Here is an 18417-nt window from a genome sequence, read left to right on the forward strand (position 1 = left end):
AGTATGCTCCAATGGATGTGTAATGTCAGTGTGCATACTAAACAGAGTATCAGTACCTTGAGAGAAAAGTTGAACTTACGAAGCATCAGTTGTAGTGTGCAAGAGAGACGACTGCGCTGGTATGGTCATGTAGCAAGAATGGATGAGGATAGCTGTGTGAAAAAGTGCCACACCTTAACAGTTGACGGAACCTGTGGAAGAGGTAGGCCCAGGAAGACCTGGGATGAGGCGGTAAGGCACGACCTTCGAACATTGGGCCTCACCGAGGCGATGACTTCTGACCGAGACCTTTGGAAATATACTGTGCGCGAGAAGACCCGGCAAGCCAAGGGAGACATAAATCTAAGGCCCAGCCAGTCCATTTATGCGTACCTTCCTTCCTTCATTGGACACTAAATTCCACTTGTGAAGACCTGTTGAGGCAAGTGAAATCGAAATCGAGTTAAATTGGACACTAAACTCCACTTTTGAAGAAATGTTAAGGCAAGTGAAATTGAAATTGAGTTAAATTGGAAACTAAACTCCACTTGCGAAGACATGTTGAGGCATGTGAAATCGAAATCGAGTTAAATTCGACGACTGGCACCCATGCCAGCGTCGTCTCCTTCATTGGGATACGAAACTCAGCTTGCGAAGACTTATTGGGGCAAGCGAAATCGAAATCATGATGGCACCTGTGCCCAGCATCGCCTTTCTTGCTTTTGTGCCTGCAGCATGTGTAAGGACTTTTGAGCGAGATCATTGCCAGTGCCCCTAGACTGGCTCCTGTGCGGGTGGCACATAAAATACACCATTTTGAGCATGGCGGTTGCCAGTACCGCCTGACTGGCCTTTGTGCCGATGGCACGTAAAAGCTCCCACTACACTCTCTGAGTGGTTGGCGTTTTAGGAAGGGCATCCAGCCGTAGAAACTCTGCCAAACGCTGTGCGTGAGAAGACCTGGCAAGCCAAGTGAGACCTAAATCTAAGGCCTCAGCCAGTCCACTTATGCGTACCTTCCTTCATTGGACACGAAACACCATTTGCGAAGACCTGTTGAGGCAAGTGAAATCGAAATCGAGTTAAATTCGACGACTGGCACCCATGCCAACATCGTCTCTTTCATTGGGACACATAACTCAGCTTGCAAAGACTTATTGGTGCAAGCGAAATCGAATCCGTGATGGCACATGTGTAAGGACTTTCGAGCGAGATCGTTGCCAGTGCCCCTGGACTGGCTCTTGTGCGGGTGGCACATAAAATACACCATTTTGAGCGTGGGCGTTGCCAGTAGCGCCTGACTGGCCTTCGTGCGGGTGACACGTAAAAGCACCCACTACACTCTCTGAGTGGTTGGCGTTAGGAAGGGCATCCAGCTGTAGAAACTCTGCCAAATCAGATTGGAGCCTGGTGTTGCCATCCGGTTTCACCAGTCCTCAGTCAAATCGTCCAACCCATCTAGCATGGAAAGCGGACATTAAATGATGATGATGATATATATATATATATATATATATATATATATATATATATATATATATATATATATATATATATATATATATATATCATCATCATCATCATCGTTTAACGTCCGCTTTCCATGCTAGCATGGGTTGGACGATTTGACTGAGGACTGGTGAAACCGGATGGCAACACCAGGCTCCAATCTAAATTTGGCAGAGTTTCTACAGCTGGATGCCCTTCCTAACGCCAACCACTCTGAGAGTGTAGTGGGCGCTTTTACGTGCCACCGTCAAGATGGCCAGTCAGGAGGTACTAGCAACAGCCATGCTCAAAATGGTGTATTTTACTTGCCACCTACACAATTTTACGTGCCACCTACACAAGAGCCAGTCACAAGACTGAGACCTTTGGAAATATCATGTGCATGAGAAGACCCGGCAAGCCAAGTGAGACCATAATCCAAGACCTCTGCCAGGGGTGTAGCCAGCACACTTATGCGTACCTTTCCTTCATTGGACACTAAACTCCACTTGCGAAGACCTGTTGAGGCAAGTGTAATCGAAATCAAACTAAATTTGATGACTTGCACCCATGCCAACGTCTCCTTCATTGGATACTAAACACAGCTTGCGAAGACCTGTTGGGGCAGGTAAAAGCAAAATTATGATGGCACCTGTACCAGTGGAGCGCTAAAAGCACCGTCTGAGCATGATCGTTGCCAGAGCACCAGCTGTCTGGCTTCCCTGCCAGTGGCACGTAAATAGCACCATTTGAGCATGATCGTTACCAGCATCGCCTTGCTGTCACTTGTGCCAGTGGCACGTGAAAAGACATTTGAGCGAGGTCATTGCCAGTGCTGCCGGACTGGCTCCTGTGCAGGTGGCACATAAAATACACCATTTTGAGCGTGGTGGTTGCCAGTACCACCTGACTGGCCTTCATGCCGGTGGCACGTAAAAGCACCCACTACACTCTCGGAGTGGTTGGCATTAGGAAGGGCATCCAGCTGTAGAAACTCTTTCTCATGTAAAACAAACTTGAAATAAAAGCAACGTCTAAAAGAACAAAGCAACATTAGTTTTTTACCTGTTTTTATTTCTGTACACATTATATAGGACATACCCTGAACAGGAAATTTTCCCAATCAATGTTTGTGTATGCATTTGTGACTTAGATATTTTCATAACATGGATGGGTATCTGACATCCACTTGGTATAGTCAATTTACTTTGATCATTACACAGACAGACAGAAAGACAGACAGATATAAGAAATTGAAAGAGAGTGAAAAGATAGCAGAGGTGTTAGAGCATTGACTACATCTTGTAGAATTTGTTTCAGCTCTCTGTACCCTGAATTCCAGTCCTGCTAAAGCCAACTTTGCCATTAATCTTCTGAGGGGCAATAAACACAACACCAGTTTAAGACTGTAGATTGATGAAATTATTGGAAATATCACATGAAATTCTTTGATGTAGTTATTCCAGATCTTTGCATTCTAGGATCAAACTTGCCAACTTACTTGAGTCTCTGAGTCCCATAGTTCCACCAATTGTGGTGTCATTGTTAAGCATTGGCAACAAGTCTAATATAATAAGAGATAACCTATTAAGCACTAATGAACTCACAAATCTAAGGTGGTGTGAATTCAGAGAAGGACAATGTATCCAGAGATGGTAATAGGTTTTACATATTAAACCAGTGGTTCTCAACCGGAGTCCATATGGCTCTTGTGGGTCCATATCAGATTTTGCAGGGTCCACGCAACAAAATAATAAATTGGGGATCCACAACAGTGCTTTAAGTGCCCTTGAAAAAATTTTGCTTTAGATAAATGTATTGATATGTATTGCAAGAAACAGCTAGGTCTCTTTCTCTAACATTTTACTTTGTTCAATCAACACAGGTTGATATGCAAAAAAAACTTAATAGCAATTTTGAAAGAAGTTTCTATAAAATTAGTTTGTAACCATCAAATAGCTATGGGGGTGGGGACCATCCGAATAAAATAGTAATCAGAGATGCCCATAGATAAAAAAAATGATTGAAGATCTCTGTATTAAATAATATTCAATAGGATTAAGATTAAATTTACTTCAATTTCATGTCAAAATCTTCAACTCAGTATTTGTATGCATCTGTGTATTTATTACAGGGCATGGCCTACCTCCAAGGCAGTGATATCAAGAGTCATGGTAACTTGAAGAGTTCCAACTGTGTCATCGATAGCAGGTTTGTGTTGAAAGTCACAGATTTTGGTCTTCACTCGCTGCGAGAACACGATTATACTGCTGAAACGGACACCTATGCTTATTATAATAGTAAGTATTGTATCTATACTTCACATCTGATCCCCTATTCTTCTCTCTCTCTTCCATATCCATAGATACATTCATATATATATATATATATATATATATATATATATATATATATATATATATATGCGAGTAAAAATAAATACAAAAAAAGGGGGTTTTGTATGATTGTGTATAGAGGAATATATTATTTTGTTTAAAAGAGTTCCAACACTGTCTGTTTTTTATAGTCTGTTTAAGTCTGTCATATGAGCCATTATGAAATACCACAAGGTATAGAAAATACGTATTCGCCTTTATATATTTAATCCTTTATATTGAACACTCAATATTTCATCTATTCAATAAGACATATTCCATATATTCAATAAGACATTCAATACTTTATTTCATTGTACCACCCATTTTTATTTTATATTATATATTGTATATTATATTATATACTGTATATTCCATATTCTATATCCCACATTGGTTTTGCAGGAATATAAATAAAACATAAAAAACAGACAGTGTTGGAACTCTTTTAAACAAAATAATATATATATATATATATATATATACACAAACACCTGTATATATATGTGTGCTTATATATATATATATGAACATATATATATACATATGTATATGTATATATATATATATATATATATATATATATATATATATATATATACATGTGTATAAGAAGGGATGACCACTAGGTGGACATCCAATATGCTAGAAAGAGGGACCTCTTTCTAGCATATTTCAATATTATATAGAATTACAATGTTATATAAAATATATAATATTGTAAAGGGAAGGAGAGAAAAAAGGCATTGGAGAAGTGATGCCTACCCGGCACGCATGCAAGGATAAAATAAAATTTTATTTAATAAATATATTCTCACGGTGGTGCACCAGCATGACCGCAGCCACTTGGCTGAAACACATAAATAAAAATAAATAAAAAAATATAAATTCAGATTTCAACACAATGACATCAAGAGTAATTTCCCCTGTTTATGCATATGTAAATAAAGAATCAATACATTTTGATTAATCCGTTCGCCAGTGTTGCAGATAATCAAACCAAAATAATGAGTTTGAGCCATTCACCCAATGAGTATTTCAGCCAAATTTGGTGAAAATCCATTCAGCCGTTTTCCAATAATTTGCAAACATAAAAAGATGAACAACCACAATATCCTGCTTTCAGTTATGCGCGCAGGGTATGTTATGTTGGCACTCCGTCGCTTACGACGTCGAGGGTTCCAGTTGATCCAATCAACGAAACAGCCGGCTCGTGAAATTAACGTGCAAGTGGCTGAGCACTCCACAGATATATGTACCCTTAACGTAGTTCTCGGAGATATTCAGCGTGACACAAAGTGACAAGGCTGACCCTTTGAATTACAGGCACAACAGAAACAGGAAGAAAGAGTGAGAGAAAGTTGTGGTGAAAGAGTACAGCAGGGTTCGCCACCATCTCCTGCCGGAGCCTCGTGGAGCTTTAGGTGTTTTCGCTCAATAAACACTCACAGCACCCGGTCTGGGAATCGAAACCGCGATCCTGTGACCGCAAGTCCACTGCCTTAACCACTAGGCCATTGCACCTTCGCGCGCAGGGTAATAAAATTGATATTTCATAAAATATATGTTATATAAAATTAATATTATATAGATATAAAAAGCAGCTTTTGGGTGTTGGGTCTCATAGAGGCAATGACAAATGACTGAGAAGAAGAACCATTGAGACAAGTGAAATCATAGTCCTTGCAGATACTGGTGTCATGGAACCGGCACATAAATGCGCCCATTACACTCTCAGAGTGGTTGGTATTAGAAGCAATACCAATTCAGACTGGAATCTGGTGCAGCCCCTCAGCTTACCATCCTTGGTTAAACTGCCCAACCCATGCTGGCATGGACAACGGACGTTAAATTAAAAAGAAAGAAAAAAAAAAGAAAGCTGAAAATATATATAATATTACATAAAATTACAATATTATATAAAATTAATATTAGAAAGAAACTGGTTTCATATTTTGGTTGAAGGCCAATGAAGAGCAGTGTTGACTTCTGGAATTTAAACTCAGAAAGTAAAGATGGACAAAACGCCACTAAGCATTTTGTCCATCATGCTGATGAGCCTGACAGCTCACTGCCTTTATTTTGTATAGATATTGTTAACATTATTATGATCTGAGATTGATTGATTATTTGGCTGGTCAATAGCCTTTCCTTTTACTGAAAACATATTTCTTCCCTATTTTTTTCTTCTTCTCTCCTCTCTCTACATTCCCTATTATTTCTCTCTTCCTTTCTCCTTCTCTCTCTCTCTCTCTCACACACACAACAACAATTTTATTTATTTATTTAATTTGTGAATAATTTAACTTATTTAAACATGTGAAATCTGAATAATCTAAATTAGAGTTAAACGTAAACCTACTAGAAGCTCTCTCAATCTTTCTTTTCATTATTATTATTATTATTATTTCAAATTTTGGTGCAAGGTCAGCAGTTTCAGGGGAGTGATAAGTCGATTACATTGACCCCCAATGTTCAACTGGTACTTATTCTATTGACCCCAAAAAGATGAAAGGCCAAATCAACTTCGGAAGAATGTGAGCTTTTAGATAAAGATAGACAAAATGCTGCTAAACATTTTGCCCAGCATGCTAATGATTCTGTCACCTCACCACCCTAATAATAATAATAATAATAATAATAATAATAATAATCACTGTTTAACCTACAATGATTAGATGTCACAATAGAAGGTGCTGAGTGAGGAGTAGTAAAATAAGATAATTTCAAAGTTAGAAATTCAAAGAGTATACTTTGTAAAGTTCTTTTTACGTGTAGAGAATAAGGAAGATTATACCATGTTATCTTTTTCCAATTTTTCCTATTACCAAATATTAGTTGAGTATTGTTATTTGGATGACAACAAGCCTCTCTATTTGCTGTAGATGATAAGTTAACAGTTAACATTTTAACAATATTATTTAATCAAGAGAATTATTAGAATTTTATTGGTTTATTAATAATATTAATATTCTACCACTCTAAGTTATATATACTACAATTATTGTTGCTACAATGCTAATGATTAATATATGATATCTGTGTTCTACTTTTATGCTTGGAAACACTAGTAACGTTTGAGTGTACTTATTGACAAACAGTCTCTGCTTTTTATTTTCTCTGTTTATTATTTATCCGAGCATTTACATATGTTGGTAAAATGTTATTGAGATTATTACTAAATGTGTTACATTTTTTTAGATGAAAATTTAGAATTATAGAGATTATCTGTGATTATAGAGGTATTTCTTGTATTCCTACCCTTAAGAATCACAGGTTCATCATTAAAGCTTTTATGAATAGTAATGAGAATATTTATTTGATTATGTATCACCTTAAGTTTAGTATTATACTGTAGATATATCTATCATTGCATTTTAATCACTTCACATGAAAATATCATCTTACTAGGATGTACTGTCATTAAAAATTCTTTCAGTGACTGAAAGATCTGAAATACTAATTGAAATAATTTTAAATATGTAAGCATCTTTTATAGATTAAGGGTGGTTAGAAATTTTACTTGTATAGTGTAAACTTCCGTTAAGTACATTATAGGGATAATAAAGGTTAGAATTTAAATTTAGAGTAGCATCAAGGAAATTAATAATTTTTATATTCTTTCTAAAAGTGATAGAGATTATCATTCCAAAATTATTTATTAATGGCATTTTTAAGTTGTCTGATAAACTTAGATAAAGAGCAATAAAAAAACTGTTGTAAAAACCTTAATCATTATAATATAAACTTCCATTTATGTAAAGGAAATTTCTATTTCATTTATATAAGAAAAATTATCCTACTAAATCTGTTTCTTGAGCTGAATTAGACAGGCCCATAATAATATCAAAATTATGAGAACTGGATTTTTAAGTCTAAGAATAAGTTCTGGAATAAGATTAGTGTATTTCTAACTGTTAATATTAAGCACATATACAAAGCAGTGACCTGGCAGAACTGTTGGCACACCGAGCAAAATGCTTAGTGGCACTTTGTCAGTCTTTACATTCTGAGTTGAAATTCCGTCAAGGTCAATTTTGACTTCCATCCTTTCAAGGTAAATAAAATAAGTATCAGCTAAACATTGGGGTTGATGTAATTGAAATATCCCCTCCCTTCTAAATTGTTGCCCTTGTGCCAAAATTTGAAACCAATATTATATACCTGCTTGCAAAGTCTTGTGGGCAAAGGCATGGGTTCAATCCCGCTGTGTGAATACTGTTGGTTGGTGTTTTCTACTATAGCTAAGGGCTGCCCAATCCTTTCTGATAGAAATTTAGATGTGGAAACTGGAAGAATCACATGGTGCATGAGTACATGCTACTGTGTATGTACATATAAATGTGTGCATGTGTATGAGTGTGAGTGAGTGAATATATATTCCCCATTCTTGACAGATGAATGTTGACTAGAAGCAAAAGTAGCTATTTGTAGACATGTGTACACATATACATACACACACAAAAGTCTGCCTGTGTGTATGTATGCAAATTTGAGTATGAGAGACAGTTTGGATGCTTGATGTGTGAAAACATAGCAATAAAGATGTCACAAACATCCCTGATGCAGTTCTTTACTGAAAAGGAGCAATAAGACCAAAATATGTCCTGCATTGTCACTATAATCTGTCCATGATGAGACTTATATGCCACTAGTTTAAATTAAACTACATACATACATACATACATACATACATACATACATACACGTATGTATGTATCTATGTCCTTCCATCTGTCCATTCATCCATCTTTTTCTGTCATTGGTCAATAGTATTGCAGAGGCAGTAACTTAGCCACCTCTGCTGGCTGTGCCTGGGCTGTTTCGAGAAGCATACATCTAGCCCCAAATACACTTACCCACTCTTCACTCAGGAAAACACATCACAAAGGAAAGACCAGTCAACACATTCACAACATCCATGAAGCTCCAGGGAATGCCAGATGCATAGCTGTCTAATGATCTCTCCCCACAGATTTTCTTTGTGAGTTTTCACCCTTAGCCTTTTTTAAATACTCAACAAATTGCCCACAAGGCAGCAGAGGTATATTATAATAGACATGGTTCATGCAGAGCTGATCCCACTCTGTTGTCTTTCAAATTTGTATTGATCTGGTGCAACAAGTGTCACAAGCCCAATAGTTATCAGGATGCAGGCTTTGTATAGAGTTCTTTTAGATGAGCAGTTAAAGAGATGAAGGATCTTATCTTCCTTGAGTCCATTGAAATGTTTGTGAGTGGCCCCCTTCCAGTGATGATTCTGTGACATGCCAATTAATCCATAGGTAGGACTTTGACCAGAACTACTACTCTGGGACAGGGTAGACCTAAAAACAATAGTGGCAAAGAGCTACTACCACACTCCTCACCCTAACCCTAGTTATCAGAACCCTAGGACCCTTGAACCTGAGTTCCGCAACCGGATGTAGTTTATTTACAGTCATACTCATGTAGGAGCACTCATGCTGGTGGCATGTTAAAAGCACACAGCAAATTCTGTAAAGTGGTTGGTGTTAGGAAGAGCATTCAGTTATAGAAACCAGGCCAAGTCAGACTGGAACCTGGTGCAGCTTCCCAGCTTCCCAGCTCTGGTCAAACCATCCAACCCATGCCAGCATGGAAAACAGACAAAACATGATGATGATGATGATGATATATAACAAAAGTGGAAAGTGGAAACTGTTTTTGATATTAGTCTCTATTACACATGTTTCATTTGCTAATAGGAATTACAAGATTTTACATGTTAGACATGTAAAGAATTGTCTATTAGAAATTCTTCAAACAGAGAAAAAAATTATGTCTGTGTGTGTTGCATAATCATTTTCTGCTAATCCTTCTCTCTCTCTTTCTTTCTCTCTCTCTCCCTTCTTCTCTCTTTTGGTCTCACCTATTCTTTCAATATTCAATTTTCCAACTTCTCTTATTCTTTTACCTCTTCTTCCCTTATTTGTTCTATTTCTCTCCTCTCTTTCTACATCTCTATCATTTATATCTTCCTTTCTTTCTCTCTCTTATAATCACACCCACATCCACACCCACACAGAGTATATACATGTATGTGTGACTGCATAAGTGTATGTATTAGCTTATACATGTGATGTGTTGTAAGATGTTCCACTGTACACGATGTAGCAGGCATCTAAATGTCTATGTATGTTTGTATGGTGTTTATGTATGTGTATATGAACTTGTACATACATACATACACATACGCACCCATATATATAACCACATATATGCATATAAAATGGTACCATTGTGTATATTACATCAGACTACAGATGGCAAATTACATATTTATAAACAAGCACATAAAAACACATGCATGTGTGTCGTGTACACACATACACACACACACATATATATAAATGTGTATACATGTGTATTTATATATCTGTGTGTGTTTTTTGGGGGGGGTGCACATATGTATGAGTACATGTATTCATACATACATACCATACAAACACATGCATAGACATTTAGATTTATGCGCATACAGATAATGATCTCAATCAACGTCTCTCTATCTTCCCACCTTCGCTCACTCCCATCCTGTTTCCGCCCTCTCTCTCCCTCTCCCCCCTCTCTCCCTCTCCCCCTCTCTCCCTCTCCCCCCTCTCTCTCTCCCTCTTTCCCTTTCTCTCTCTCCATATTTATGTATGTATGTATGTACGCCTCTACTTCTCTCTCCATCCCTATGTTATAATTATATCCATCAATCAATGCTACAGCCAGTAATTCCTGTGTGAAGTTCTGTTGAATATATTGGTAACTGATGAGAGGGGATAGTTTTGGTCACACTTAACAATTCCAACAATAGCAACAACAACAACAACCACAGAAATCAATTTACTCTCAACAGCAACAGCAACAACAACAACAACAACATGTATTATACATTACTTGTTTGGTTCCATTTATTTTTCTTATTCAGTTAGTTTTCATTAAGTTTGGGTTGTATAGGTCTGGAATGATACATATTGACATGGTTAAATACATGGTTTTACAGTTGCCCTTCCATCTGACCAAAGAGGAACAAGGTTATTTGGAGTCATCTTTGTTGTTTTCCAAATACATCATACATACTATATCTTATACACTACAGACACCTCATATTACATACAAGACATACCACAACCATTACATCACATACACTAGACATACACTACCGTCTACATCCTATACACTGCACACTACATCCAATGCACTACACATGCTACGCATGATATACTATGTCTTATACACTGTATATATGATATGCATTCACCACACAACTTACCACATACTATATTCCACACAGTCATACAGAGGACACCATACATACTGTATCCCACACACCACACATATAACATCTTGATTGTGATCATGCAGATGTAGGCATGGGCGTGTGGTAAAAGGTTTACTTTTCAACCACAGTTCTAGGTTCAGTCGCACTGCATGGCACCTTGGGCAGGTGTCTTCTACTATAGCCTCAGGCCAACCAAAGCCTTGTGAGGGGATTTGGTGGACGGAAACTGAAACAAGCCTACATACATACATGTGTGTGTGTGTGTGTGTCTTTGTGTTTGTACCCCCTCCATTGCTTGATAACCAATGTTGATGTGATTACATCCCTGTAACTTAGTGGTTCAGCAAAAGGCCAATAGAATAAGTACCAGGCTTAAGAAGGCGGCAATCTGGCACAATCGTTAGCATGCCGGGTGAAATGCCTAGCGATATTTCGTCTGCCGTTACGTTCTGAGTTCAAATTCCACCGAGGTCAACTTTGCCTTTCATCCTTTCGGAGTCGATAAATTAAGTACCAGTTATGCACTGGGGTTGATGTAATCGACTTAATCCCTTTGTCTGTCCTTGTTTGTCCCCTCTATGTTTAGTCCCTTGTGGGCAATAAAGAAATAAGAATAAATACCAGGCTTTAAAAAAATAAGTACTGGAGTTGATCAATTCATTTAACTAAAATTCTTCAAGGCAGTGCCCCAGTATGGCCAGATTCTAATGGCTGAAAGAAATAAAAGATAAAAGATGCTGATCTATCATTAACAATATTCCAGCAATGACATATCAGGGAGCACGTTATCTCATGTGTCCTTTTTTATAAATGGTAGTGAAGGGAGAATTGGCTACTCTTTCAAGAAGGTTATTGAAGCTTCCATACAATCTCTTTTTGATAGTACTGCTGTACTACATTGGTGATCTCTTTCTTTAGTACCACTGTTTCATTGTGATGACCTCTTATTTATATTACATAGTACTCCTCTGTTAGGTTCATGATCTCTTATGTGTATCACCATAGTACTGCTATTCTATGCTAATGACATCATATTTATATCCCCATCACCATAGTAGAGTATATCCTCATCACCATACTCATACTTCCAATTAGGTTTCTCTATATAGTGTAAAGCCTTTGTACTTTGAAGGATGGTCCAATATATTGATTTTGAAGAATTCATCAAGATCTAAGGAAGCCGATGTTTGAGGTGATGTGCCATGGATATTGTCTAAGGATGTATAATCCTTAGGAGAACTGGATTCATTAGTTTTCCAAGCTACCATTTCTCTCAGACACACAGATGTTAGCAATTTCCTCTTCATTGACCTACTCCTTCTTCACAACAGACTCTCCAATCTATATACTTGTCCTTTAAATGTTAAGGTTCATGCAATTACAGATACCATGAGGAAATTAAACAGATTTGTGAGGAATATAGCAGCAAGCAATTCTAAGAGCTAGTCTTCAGCAAAACAATGATGTTAAGCATAAGACATTTTGTTCAGTCATCCTCCTGTCACATCAGCTGAAAATTTCAATCTGTAGTTATTAATCCTAGGTCAACCTTGATCCAGGTGGGCTGAGACCAAAGGCACTCCAGTCATGACTTTTGTACCTTAAACAGTGTATCTTAATAAGTGTCTATTCTTTTTACGAGACAATCATTACTGTAATTTCATGGAGATCTGGTTGCTATTTCTAGCATGTTGAATGCTCAAGTAGATCAGACATGAGGTAACCTCCTTAAATGCGGATAAAATTTTACTTGTAGTCACATATGAAATCAATCTTTGATGAAATCTCTAAAAATCCTGATGAAAATAATGGTTTAAACCTGAAAACTAAAACAGTAATTTAATACTTATGAAAAATTAGCAATTCAGATGTGACCACATAGGTTCATATACATTTGTTGTATACCCTGGAGTTAAAAAACAAAGGTTTTTCCATTCTAAACATAGTGGCTACCTTGTTATGTCATACCTGTAATATACAGGGTTCATTCACCTGATTACACCACATCTTCATCAGAAATTAGTTATGTGTTAGATCAATATTAATCAATTTTCACATCAATAATCAAATAATTGATTATATAAAATAATGGATAGATATTGCATTAGTATTGATTTTATTAATCCCAGCCAAGATAATGTTCTCAGTGATTTGTCTAGGGTATATCTTCACAGAGACTATTTATAGATCTAAGAATTTATATTCTATTTCGGTCAATGGTTTCAATCCTGGATAAATCTTCATGAATTATTGAATAAAATTTAACTGCTTGTTCTGGTGTCTTACTTTGGTGTTTACCAACAATAAATCTTATTTATTGTCCCTTTCTATTCCCACACACACACACACACTCACTCATTGTTACATTGATCTAAATATCACATATACTACAATTAACCCTTTCGTTACTGACCGGGCCGTAGCCGGCCGAAAAGAATTTTGGTTCATAAGACTAACCCGGCCGTAGCCGGCCGAGCGTACCCATTGTTATTTAAATGTATATTTGAACCCAAATCTCGTTAGTACATTCGTTAAAACACCTGATTTCACTTTGCAAACAGTTGAGTTATTGTCTCCGACATTGTTTGGCGTGATATTTGAACTCAGTGAAATTTGGAAGATTTTTTTCCACATTTTTTGCGGCATTGATTTTTTTCAACTTTGAAGATGGAGAGGAGTTTCATGCTATCAAGCAGTGATTCCGAATTTGAAGGTTTTTCAACAGAAGACATGGAGATATCGAAGAAAAGAATGAATGAGCTACAAAAGCACGTGGTGAACGATAATAAATCGGATATTTCTGTATCCGAATCTGAAATCAGCGATTCTGAAAGGAGCGACGGCGATAGCGAGGATGATTTTACACCAGAATGGAGTAAAAACTTAAAAAAACGTTTTTATTAACAATTTTTCTGAGGAAACAGGGTCTATCCATAATCTTTCTCAGGAAGCGAAACCTTTAGACTTCTTTTTCATGCTTGTTTGAAATGATTACTGCGGAAACAAACCGTTACGCAGAATGTAAACAAACCGGAAAAAAAAGATAGCTTACGGTTTTCTGCAACTGTAGATGAAATACGGGCATTTTTTGCCATAAATATTATTATGGGTATTAGACAGTTACCCAGAATAACAAATTACTGGAGCGATCAGGAACCTTTTGGTGATGAATATATTTCCAGTATTATGAACGAGTACGATTTGTAAAGCTGAACCAATATTTACATGTGAGAGACACTAGCAGTACCACCCCCAGTACGTGGAGAACTTTGAGACAGAAATTATGCAATAGAATTGATTAAGAACTCTTTCTTTCATTATGTTCCAAATATCACATTAATATGTTGATAAATAAACAAGTTACAGGTGTTTAATGAGACTAGTCTAAATTCATGATTATTTTAAAATTTAATTGAAACTCATGAGGGGTGTATTTTGGTCAGAAATATAGTAACGAAAGGGTTAACAATTCTTCCTACTGTTGGTACAAGGCCTGAAACTTCGTGGGAAGGAGAGAGTTGATTACATTGACCTCAGTGTTCAACTGGTACTTTATTTCATCAACCCTGAAATAACATAGGCAACGTTGACCTCAGTAGAATTTGAGCTCAGAACATACAGCTGGAAGAAATGCATCTAAGCACTTTGTCCAGTGTGCTAACCATTTTCCCATCTCACTGCCTTTAATTGTTTCTGTTATAGACACAAGACATAATTTTTTTTTTTTTTTTTTGCTGGTTGGGTGGGGGTAGAATGGGGGAAGATAGCTGAATACATTTGACTCCAATGCTCAACTGGTATTTATTTTATTGACCCACAAAGGCTGAAAGGTTAAATTGACTTTGGCGGAATTTGAACTTGGAATACAAAGCTAAAACAGATGCTGCTAAGCATTTTGTTACATGCAAATGATTTTTCCAGCTCATCACCTCATGCTACAATTAATAATTAACAACTGACCATACACAAATGATTGAGGTGCCTGAGTAAGACATTCATTTATGGGGTCAGAACTTCTTATGATGTTACTGCTCCTAGAGTGTCCAAGACCATAAGAAAAAGGGGATAAAAACTCCCTTCAGCCATGAATGACTATGGGATTCACCTAGAAAATTCCCTTCTGCAGCACAAGTCTGGGCAAGGTTGTTTATGGAAGACCAGCAGTCATCCATGTATACCAGTCTCTCCTTTCCGTGGCACCAATGTTATCCAAGAGAAAGGCAAAGGCTGATACAACTTGGCACCAGTGTCATCGCAACTCATTTCTACAACTGAGTGAACTAGAGTAACACGAAATAAAGTGTCTTCCTCAAGAACACAACTGATAGCCCAGTCCTGGAATTGAACTCACTACCTCATGATTGTGAACCTGATGCTCTAACCACTGAGCCATGTACCTTCCCTACCTAGCTGTAGGTAGATACCACAGTCCACCTAGCTGTAACAGGTACCACTGAGTGTTATAGGCCACTGTACTGTGTCTCTGACCAACACACATAACTGTCAACAGTCTAGTTACCTAGTTGTATACACATACCACAGTGTGGTATAATTCCCTACACTGTAGGACAAGACACTTAATTGTCAACAGTTCAATCTACTTAGCTGCAAATAAGTGCCACAGTATAATATAGTTCACTGCATCAATGGCCAACACACTTAACTATCAAAAGTTCAGTCCACTAATCTGTAAATAGGACCCACAGTGTGGTATACTTTGCTGTATTGTATACATGGCCAAGACAGTTAACACTCATCCGTTCAGCTCACCTTGTATTTTCTGTGACCAAAACAGATAACTAGAAGTATGGTACTGCTCCTTTTCAAGTACAAATTAAAATAAACTGAATGCAAATTAGAATAATTTTGAAAAAAAAATTAATAATCTTGAATCAAATTAAAATAGTCACAAAAAAGATTAAATACGTTTTCAATTAATAATGCTATTAAACCTTGGATGATAGCATGTGGCCTAGCAGTTAAGGAGTTTCACTCATGATTGCAAGATTGTGGTTTCAATTCCCAGATGGTTTTGTTGTGTTCTTGAGTGAAACACTTCATTTCACTTTGCTCCAGTCCACTCAGCTTTAAATGAATAACCCTGTTAAGGACTGACATCCCATTTAGGGGAAAGTTGTGATCTTGGTCGCTTATATGCCATGGAGATCACTTAACAGACCCTATGAGTCTTAGGGTTTGAGACAGTACTTACATATCAAAATTTGCTTCAATGTTTTTGTCTAATGAGTAATAAATTACAATTTATTTTGACTGGCAACATTTTTTTTTTTCTTAACGAGTATCAAAATATCTTTTATGTGTTTAATGGAATCATCTGCTTTGAAAATACTAAACAATCAATATGTGGCATACTGGTTAAAATATTGGGTTCGTGATTGTAATATAAAAAGTTGTGGATGTGATTCCTTGAATAGGTGGCATATTGTCCCTTTCAATAAGGCACTTCATTTCTTATTTCTCCATTCTGATCAACTGAAATGAGTACCAGTAATAAATGGGGATTTAGTTAACTTTACACCAGGCTGTAATCTCATACACTGTGAAGTCTTGAACTATCTGTTGCTTTTACACCTCAGGAGCAAGGTTAAGTCTTTAGCATTTAAATTAGCCATATCGAAATAGTCTACCTGTTTCATATTCAAACTAGCCATATCCAGCATCTCATACCTACCTGCAAAGTTATTCTAAAACTAAATGATCACATCTTCAAAATCTCTAAGCATGATTAATTTTTAAAAATGTGAATAAATATGCGTTACGTTTGACAGAATAATCCAGGTGCTAAAGGATTATGCTCCATTATGACGAGCTTATAGGTTTGATATCAACTGTCTCGTTAACTTTGAAAACCTTACTCAGGCTGTAAATAATACATTTGCTTCAAGAAAATCATTCTTCTGTTAAGATGATTTGCTAGAGTTTGTTGGAATATAATCAGTCTATATGTTGATGACGTAATGCTAATTATGAGCACCCATTAAATTACCCAATGAGTGACTCAAAGTGTTGATATTGTCTCTTCTTATCTTTAACACTGACACCTCTGCAAATGTGATGCACAATTTCTGTGTACCCAATTATACATTGTTGTCTTCTTAACACTATATGCAGCAATAATAGATTCCAAATCTTCTCATATAAACACTGACTGTACAGACAAGAGTTTCAAGAGGAGACTTTTTTGTATGGCTACCCCTCTCAACTACTGTCTTCCCTGTTTGAGACTCTTGGGAAATATTACTGCTTATAGCTTGAGACAAGCTATTGTCACTTTAAGGCTGACTTTCATCATCTTTAGCATTTAAACTGGCCATATATGGCCCAAATATTCTACCTGTTTGGTGTTTAAAGCAGCCAGGTTGACCATCCCACACATACCCAACAAAGTCATTCTAAGAATAAGCAACCGCATCATCGAAATCTTGAAGCTATGACATAATGCATGATTAATTCAAAATGATATGAACGAATAAGCATTACATTTGACAGATTAATCTGAATGCTAAATGGTTAAGTAAATACAGCATTGTAAGCTGAAATCAAATTAAGAAATAGATTCAGCAATAGACATTTTTGTCTTGTCTAAATAACTACTATTTTAATTTCCACTAGATAAAAGCTTTCATGTGACCTTCTTGCACGGATAACCTTGACACATGAATGTAGGGGAAAATTGACTGAAAATTCCCTTACTGTACCACATAACCAACTTCAACCATTCAATCCATATGTTAACTGAAAAAGTTCTGAGCCACATTCTTTCTTCAAAAACAAATGAGTTTCATAACAACGGCCGGAAAATATATAGTCTGTGACACAGCTCCACATGGCACACATGTAAATCAAATTGAAATACAAATATATATATACATACATACATATATATACAATATATATATATATATATTATTGTTTATTATTGCTTATTTTTTCTGTCATTAGACTGTGGCTGTGCTGGGGAAACACTTTTGAAGGGTTTACAATTTGACCCCTGTACTAATTTTATAAAGTCTGGTACTTATTCTGTCAATCTCTTAGCCTGAGCCACTAAATTATGGGGACATAAAGAAATCAGCATCATAAGAGGTGGGGGTGGATGGACACAGACATGCATAAATATAAATACATATATATGTACAAATATACATGCATGTGTGTGTGTGTGTGTGTGTATATGACAAGCTTCTTTTAGTTTCCATCTACCAAATCCATTCACAAAGCTTTGGTTAGCCTTGGACTATATTGGAAGACACTTGTCCAGGG

The 18417-nt window shown here is 36.7% G+C and overlaps 1 protein-coding gene across 4 annotated transcripts in view; it reads left to right on the forward strand.

Moving 5' to 3' along the window:
- LOC106867807 (atrial natriuretic peptide receptor 1) overlaps nt 1-18417 on the forward strand; it is an 865062-nt gene that overhangs the window by 745611 nt on the left and 101034 nt on the right. For all 4 annotated transcript variants that reach the window (XM_014912829.3, XM_089356636.1, XM_014912828.3 and 1 more), the window contains one exon: nt 3602-3767. In XM_014912829.3, the coding sequence (XP_014768315.1) occupies nt 3602-3767 (166 nt within the window). The remainder of the gene's footprint in view (nt 1-3601; nt 3768-18417) is intronic.

This window comes from Octopus bimaculoides, chromosome 8 (genome assembly GCF_046866305.1).
Source record: "Octopus bimaculoides isolate indiv1 chromosome 8, ASM4686630v1, whole genome shotgun sequence".
NCBI lineage: Eukaryota > Metazoa > Mollusca > Cephalopoda > Octopoda > Octopodidae > Octopus > Octopus bimaculoides.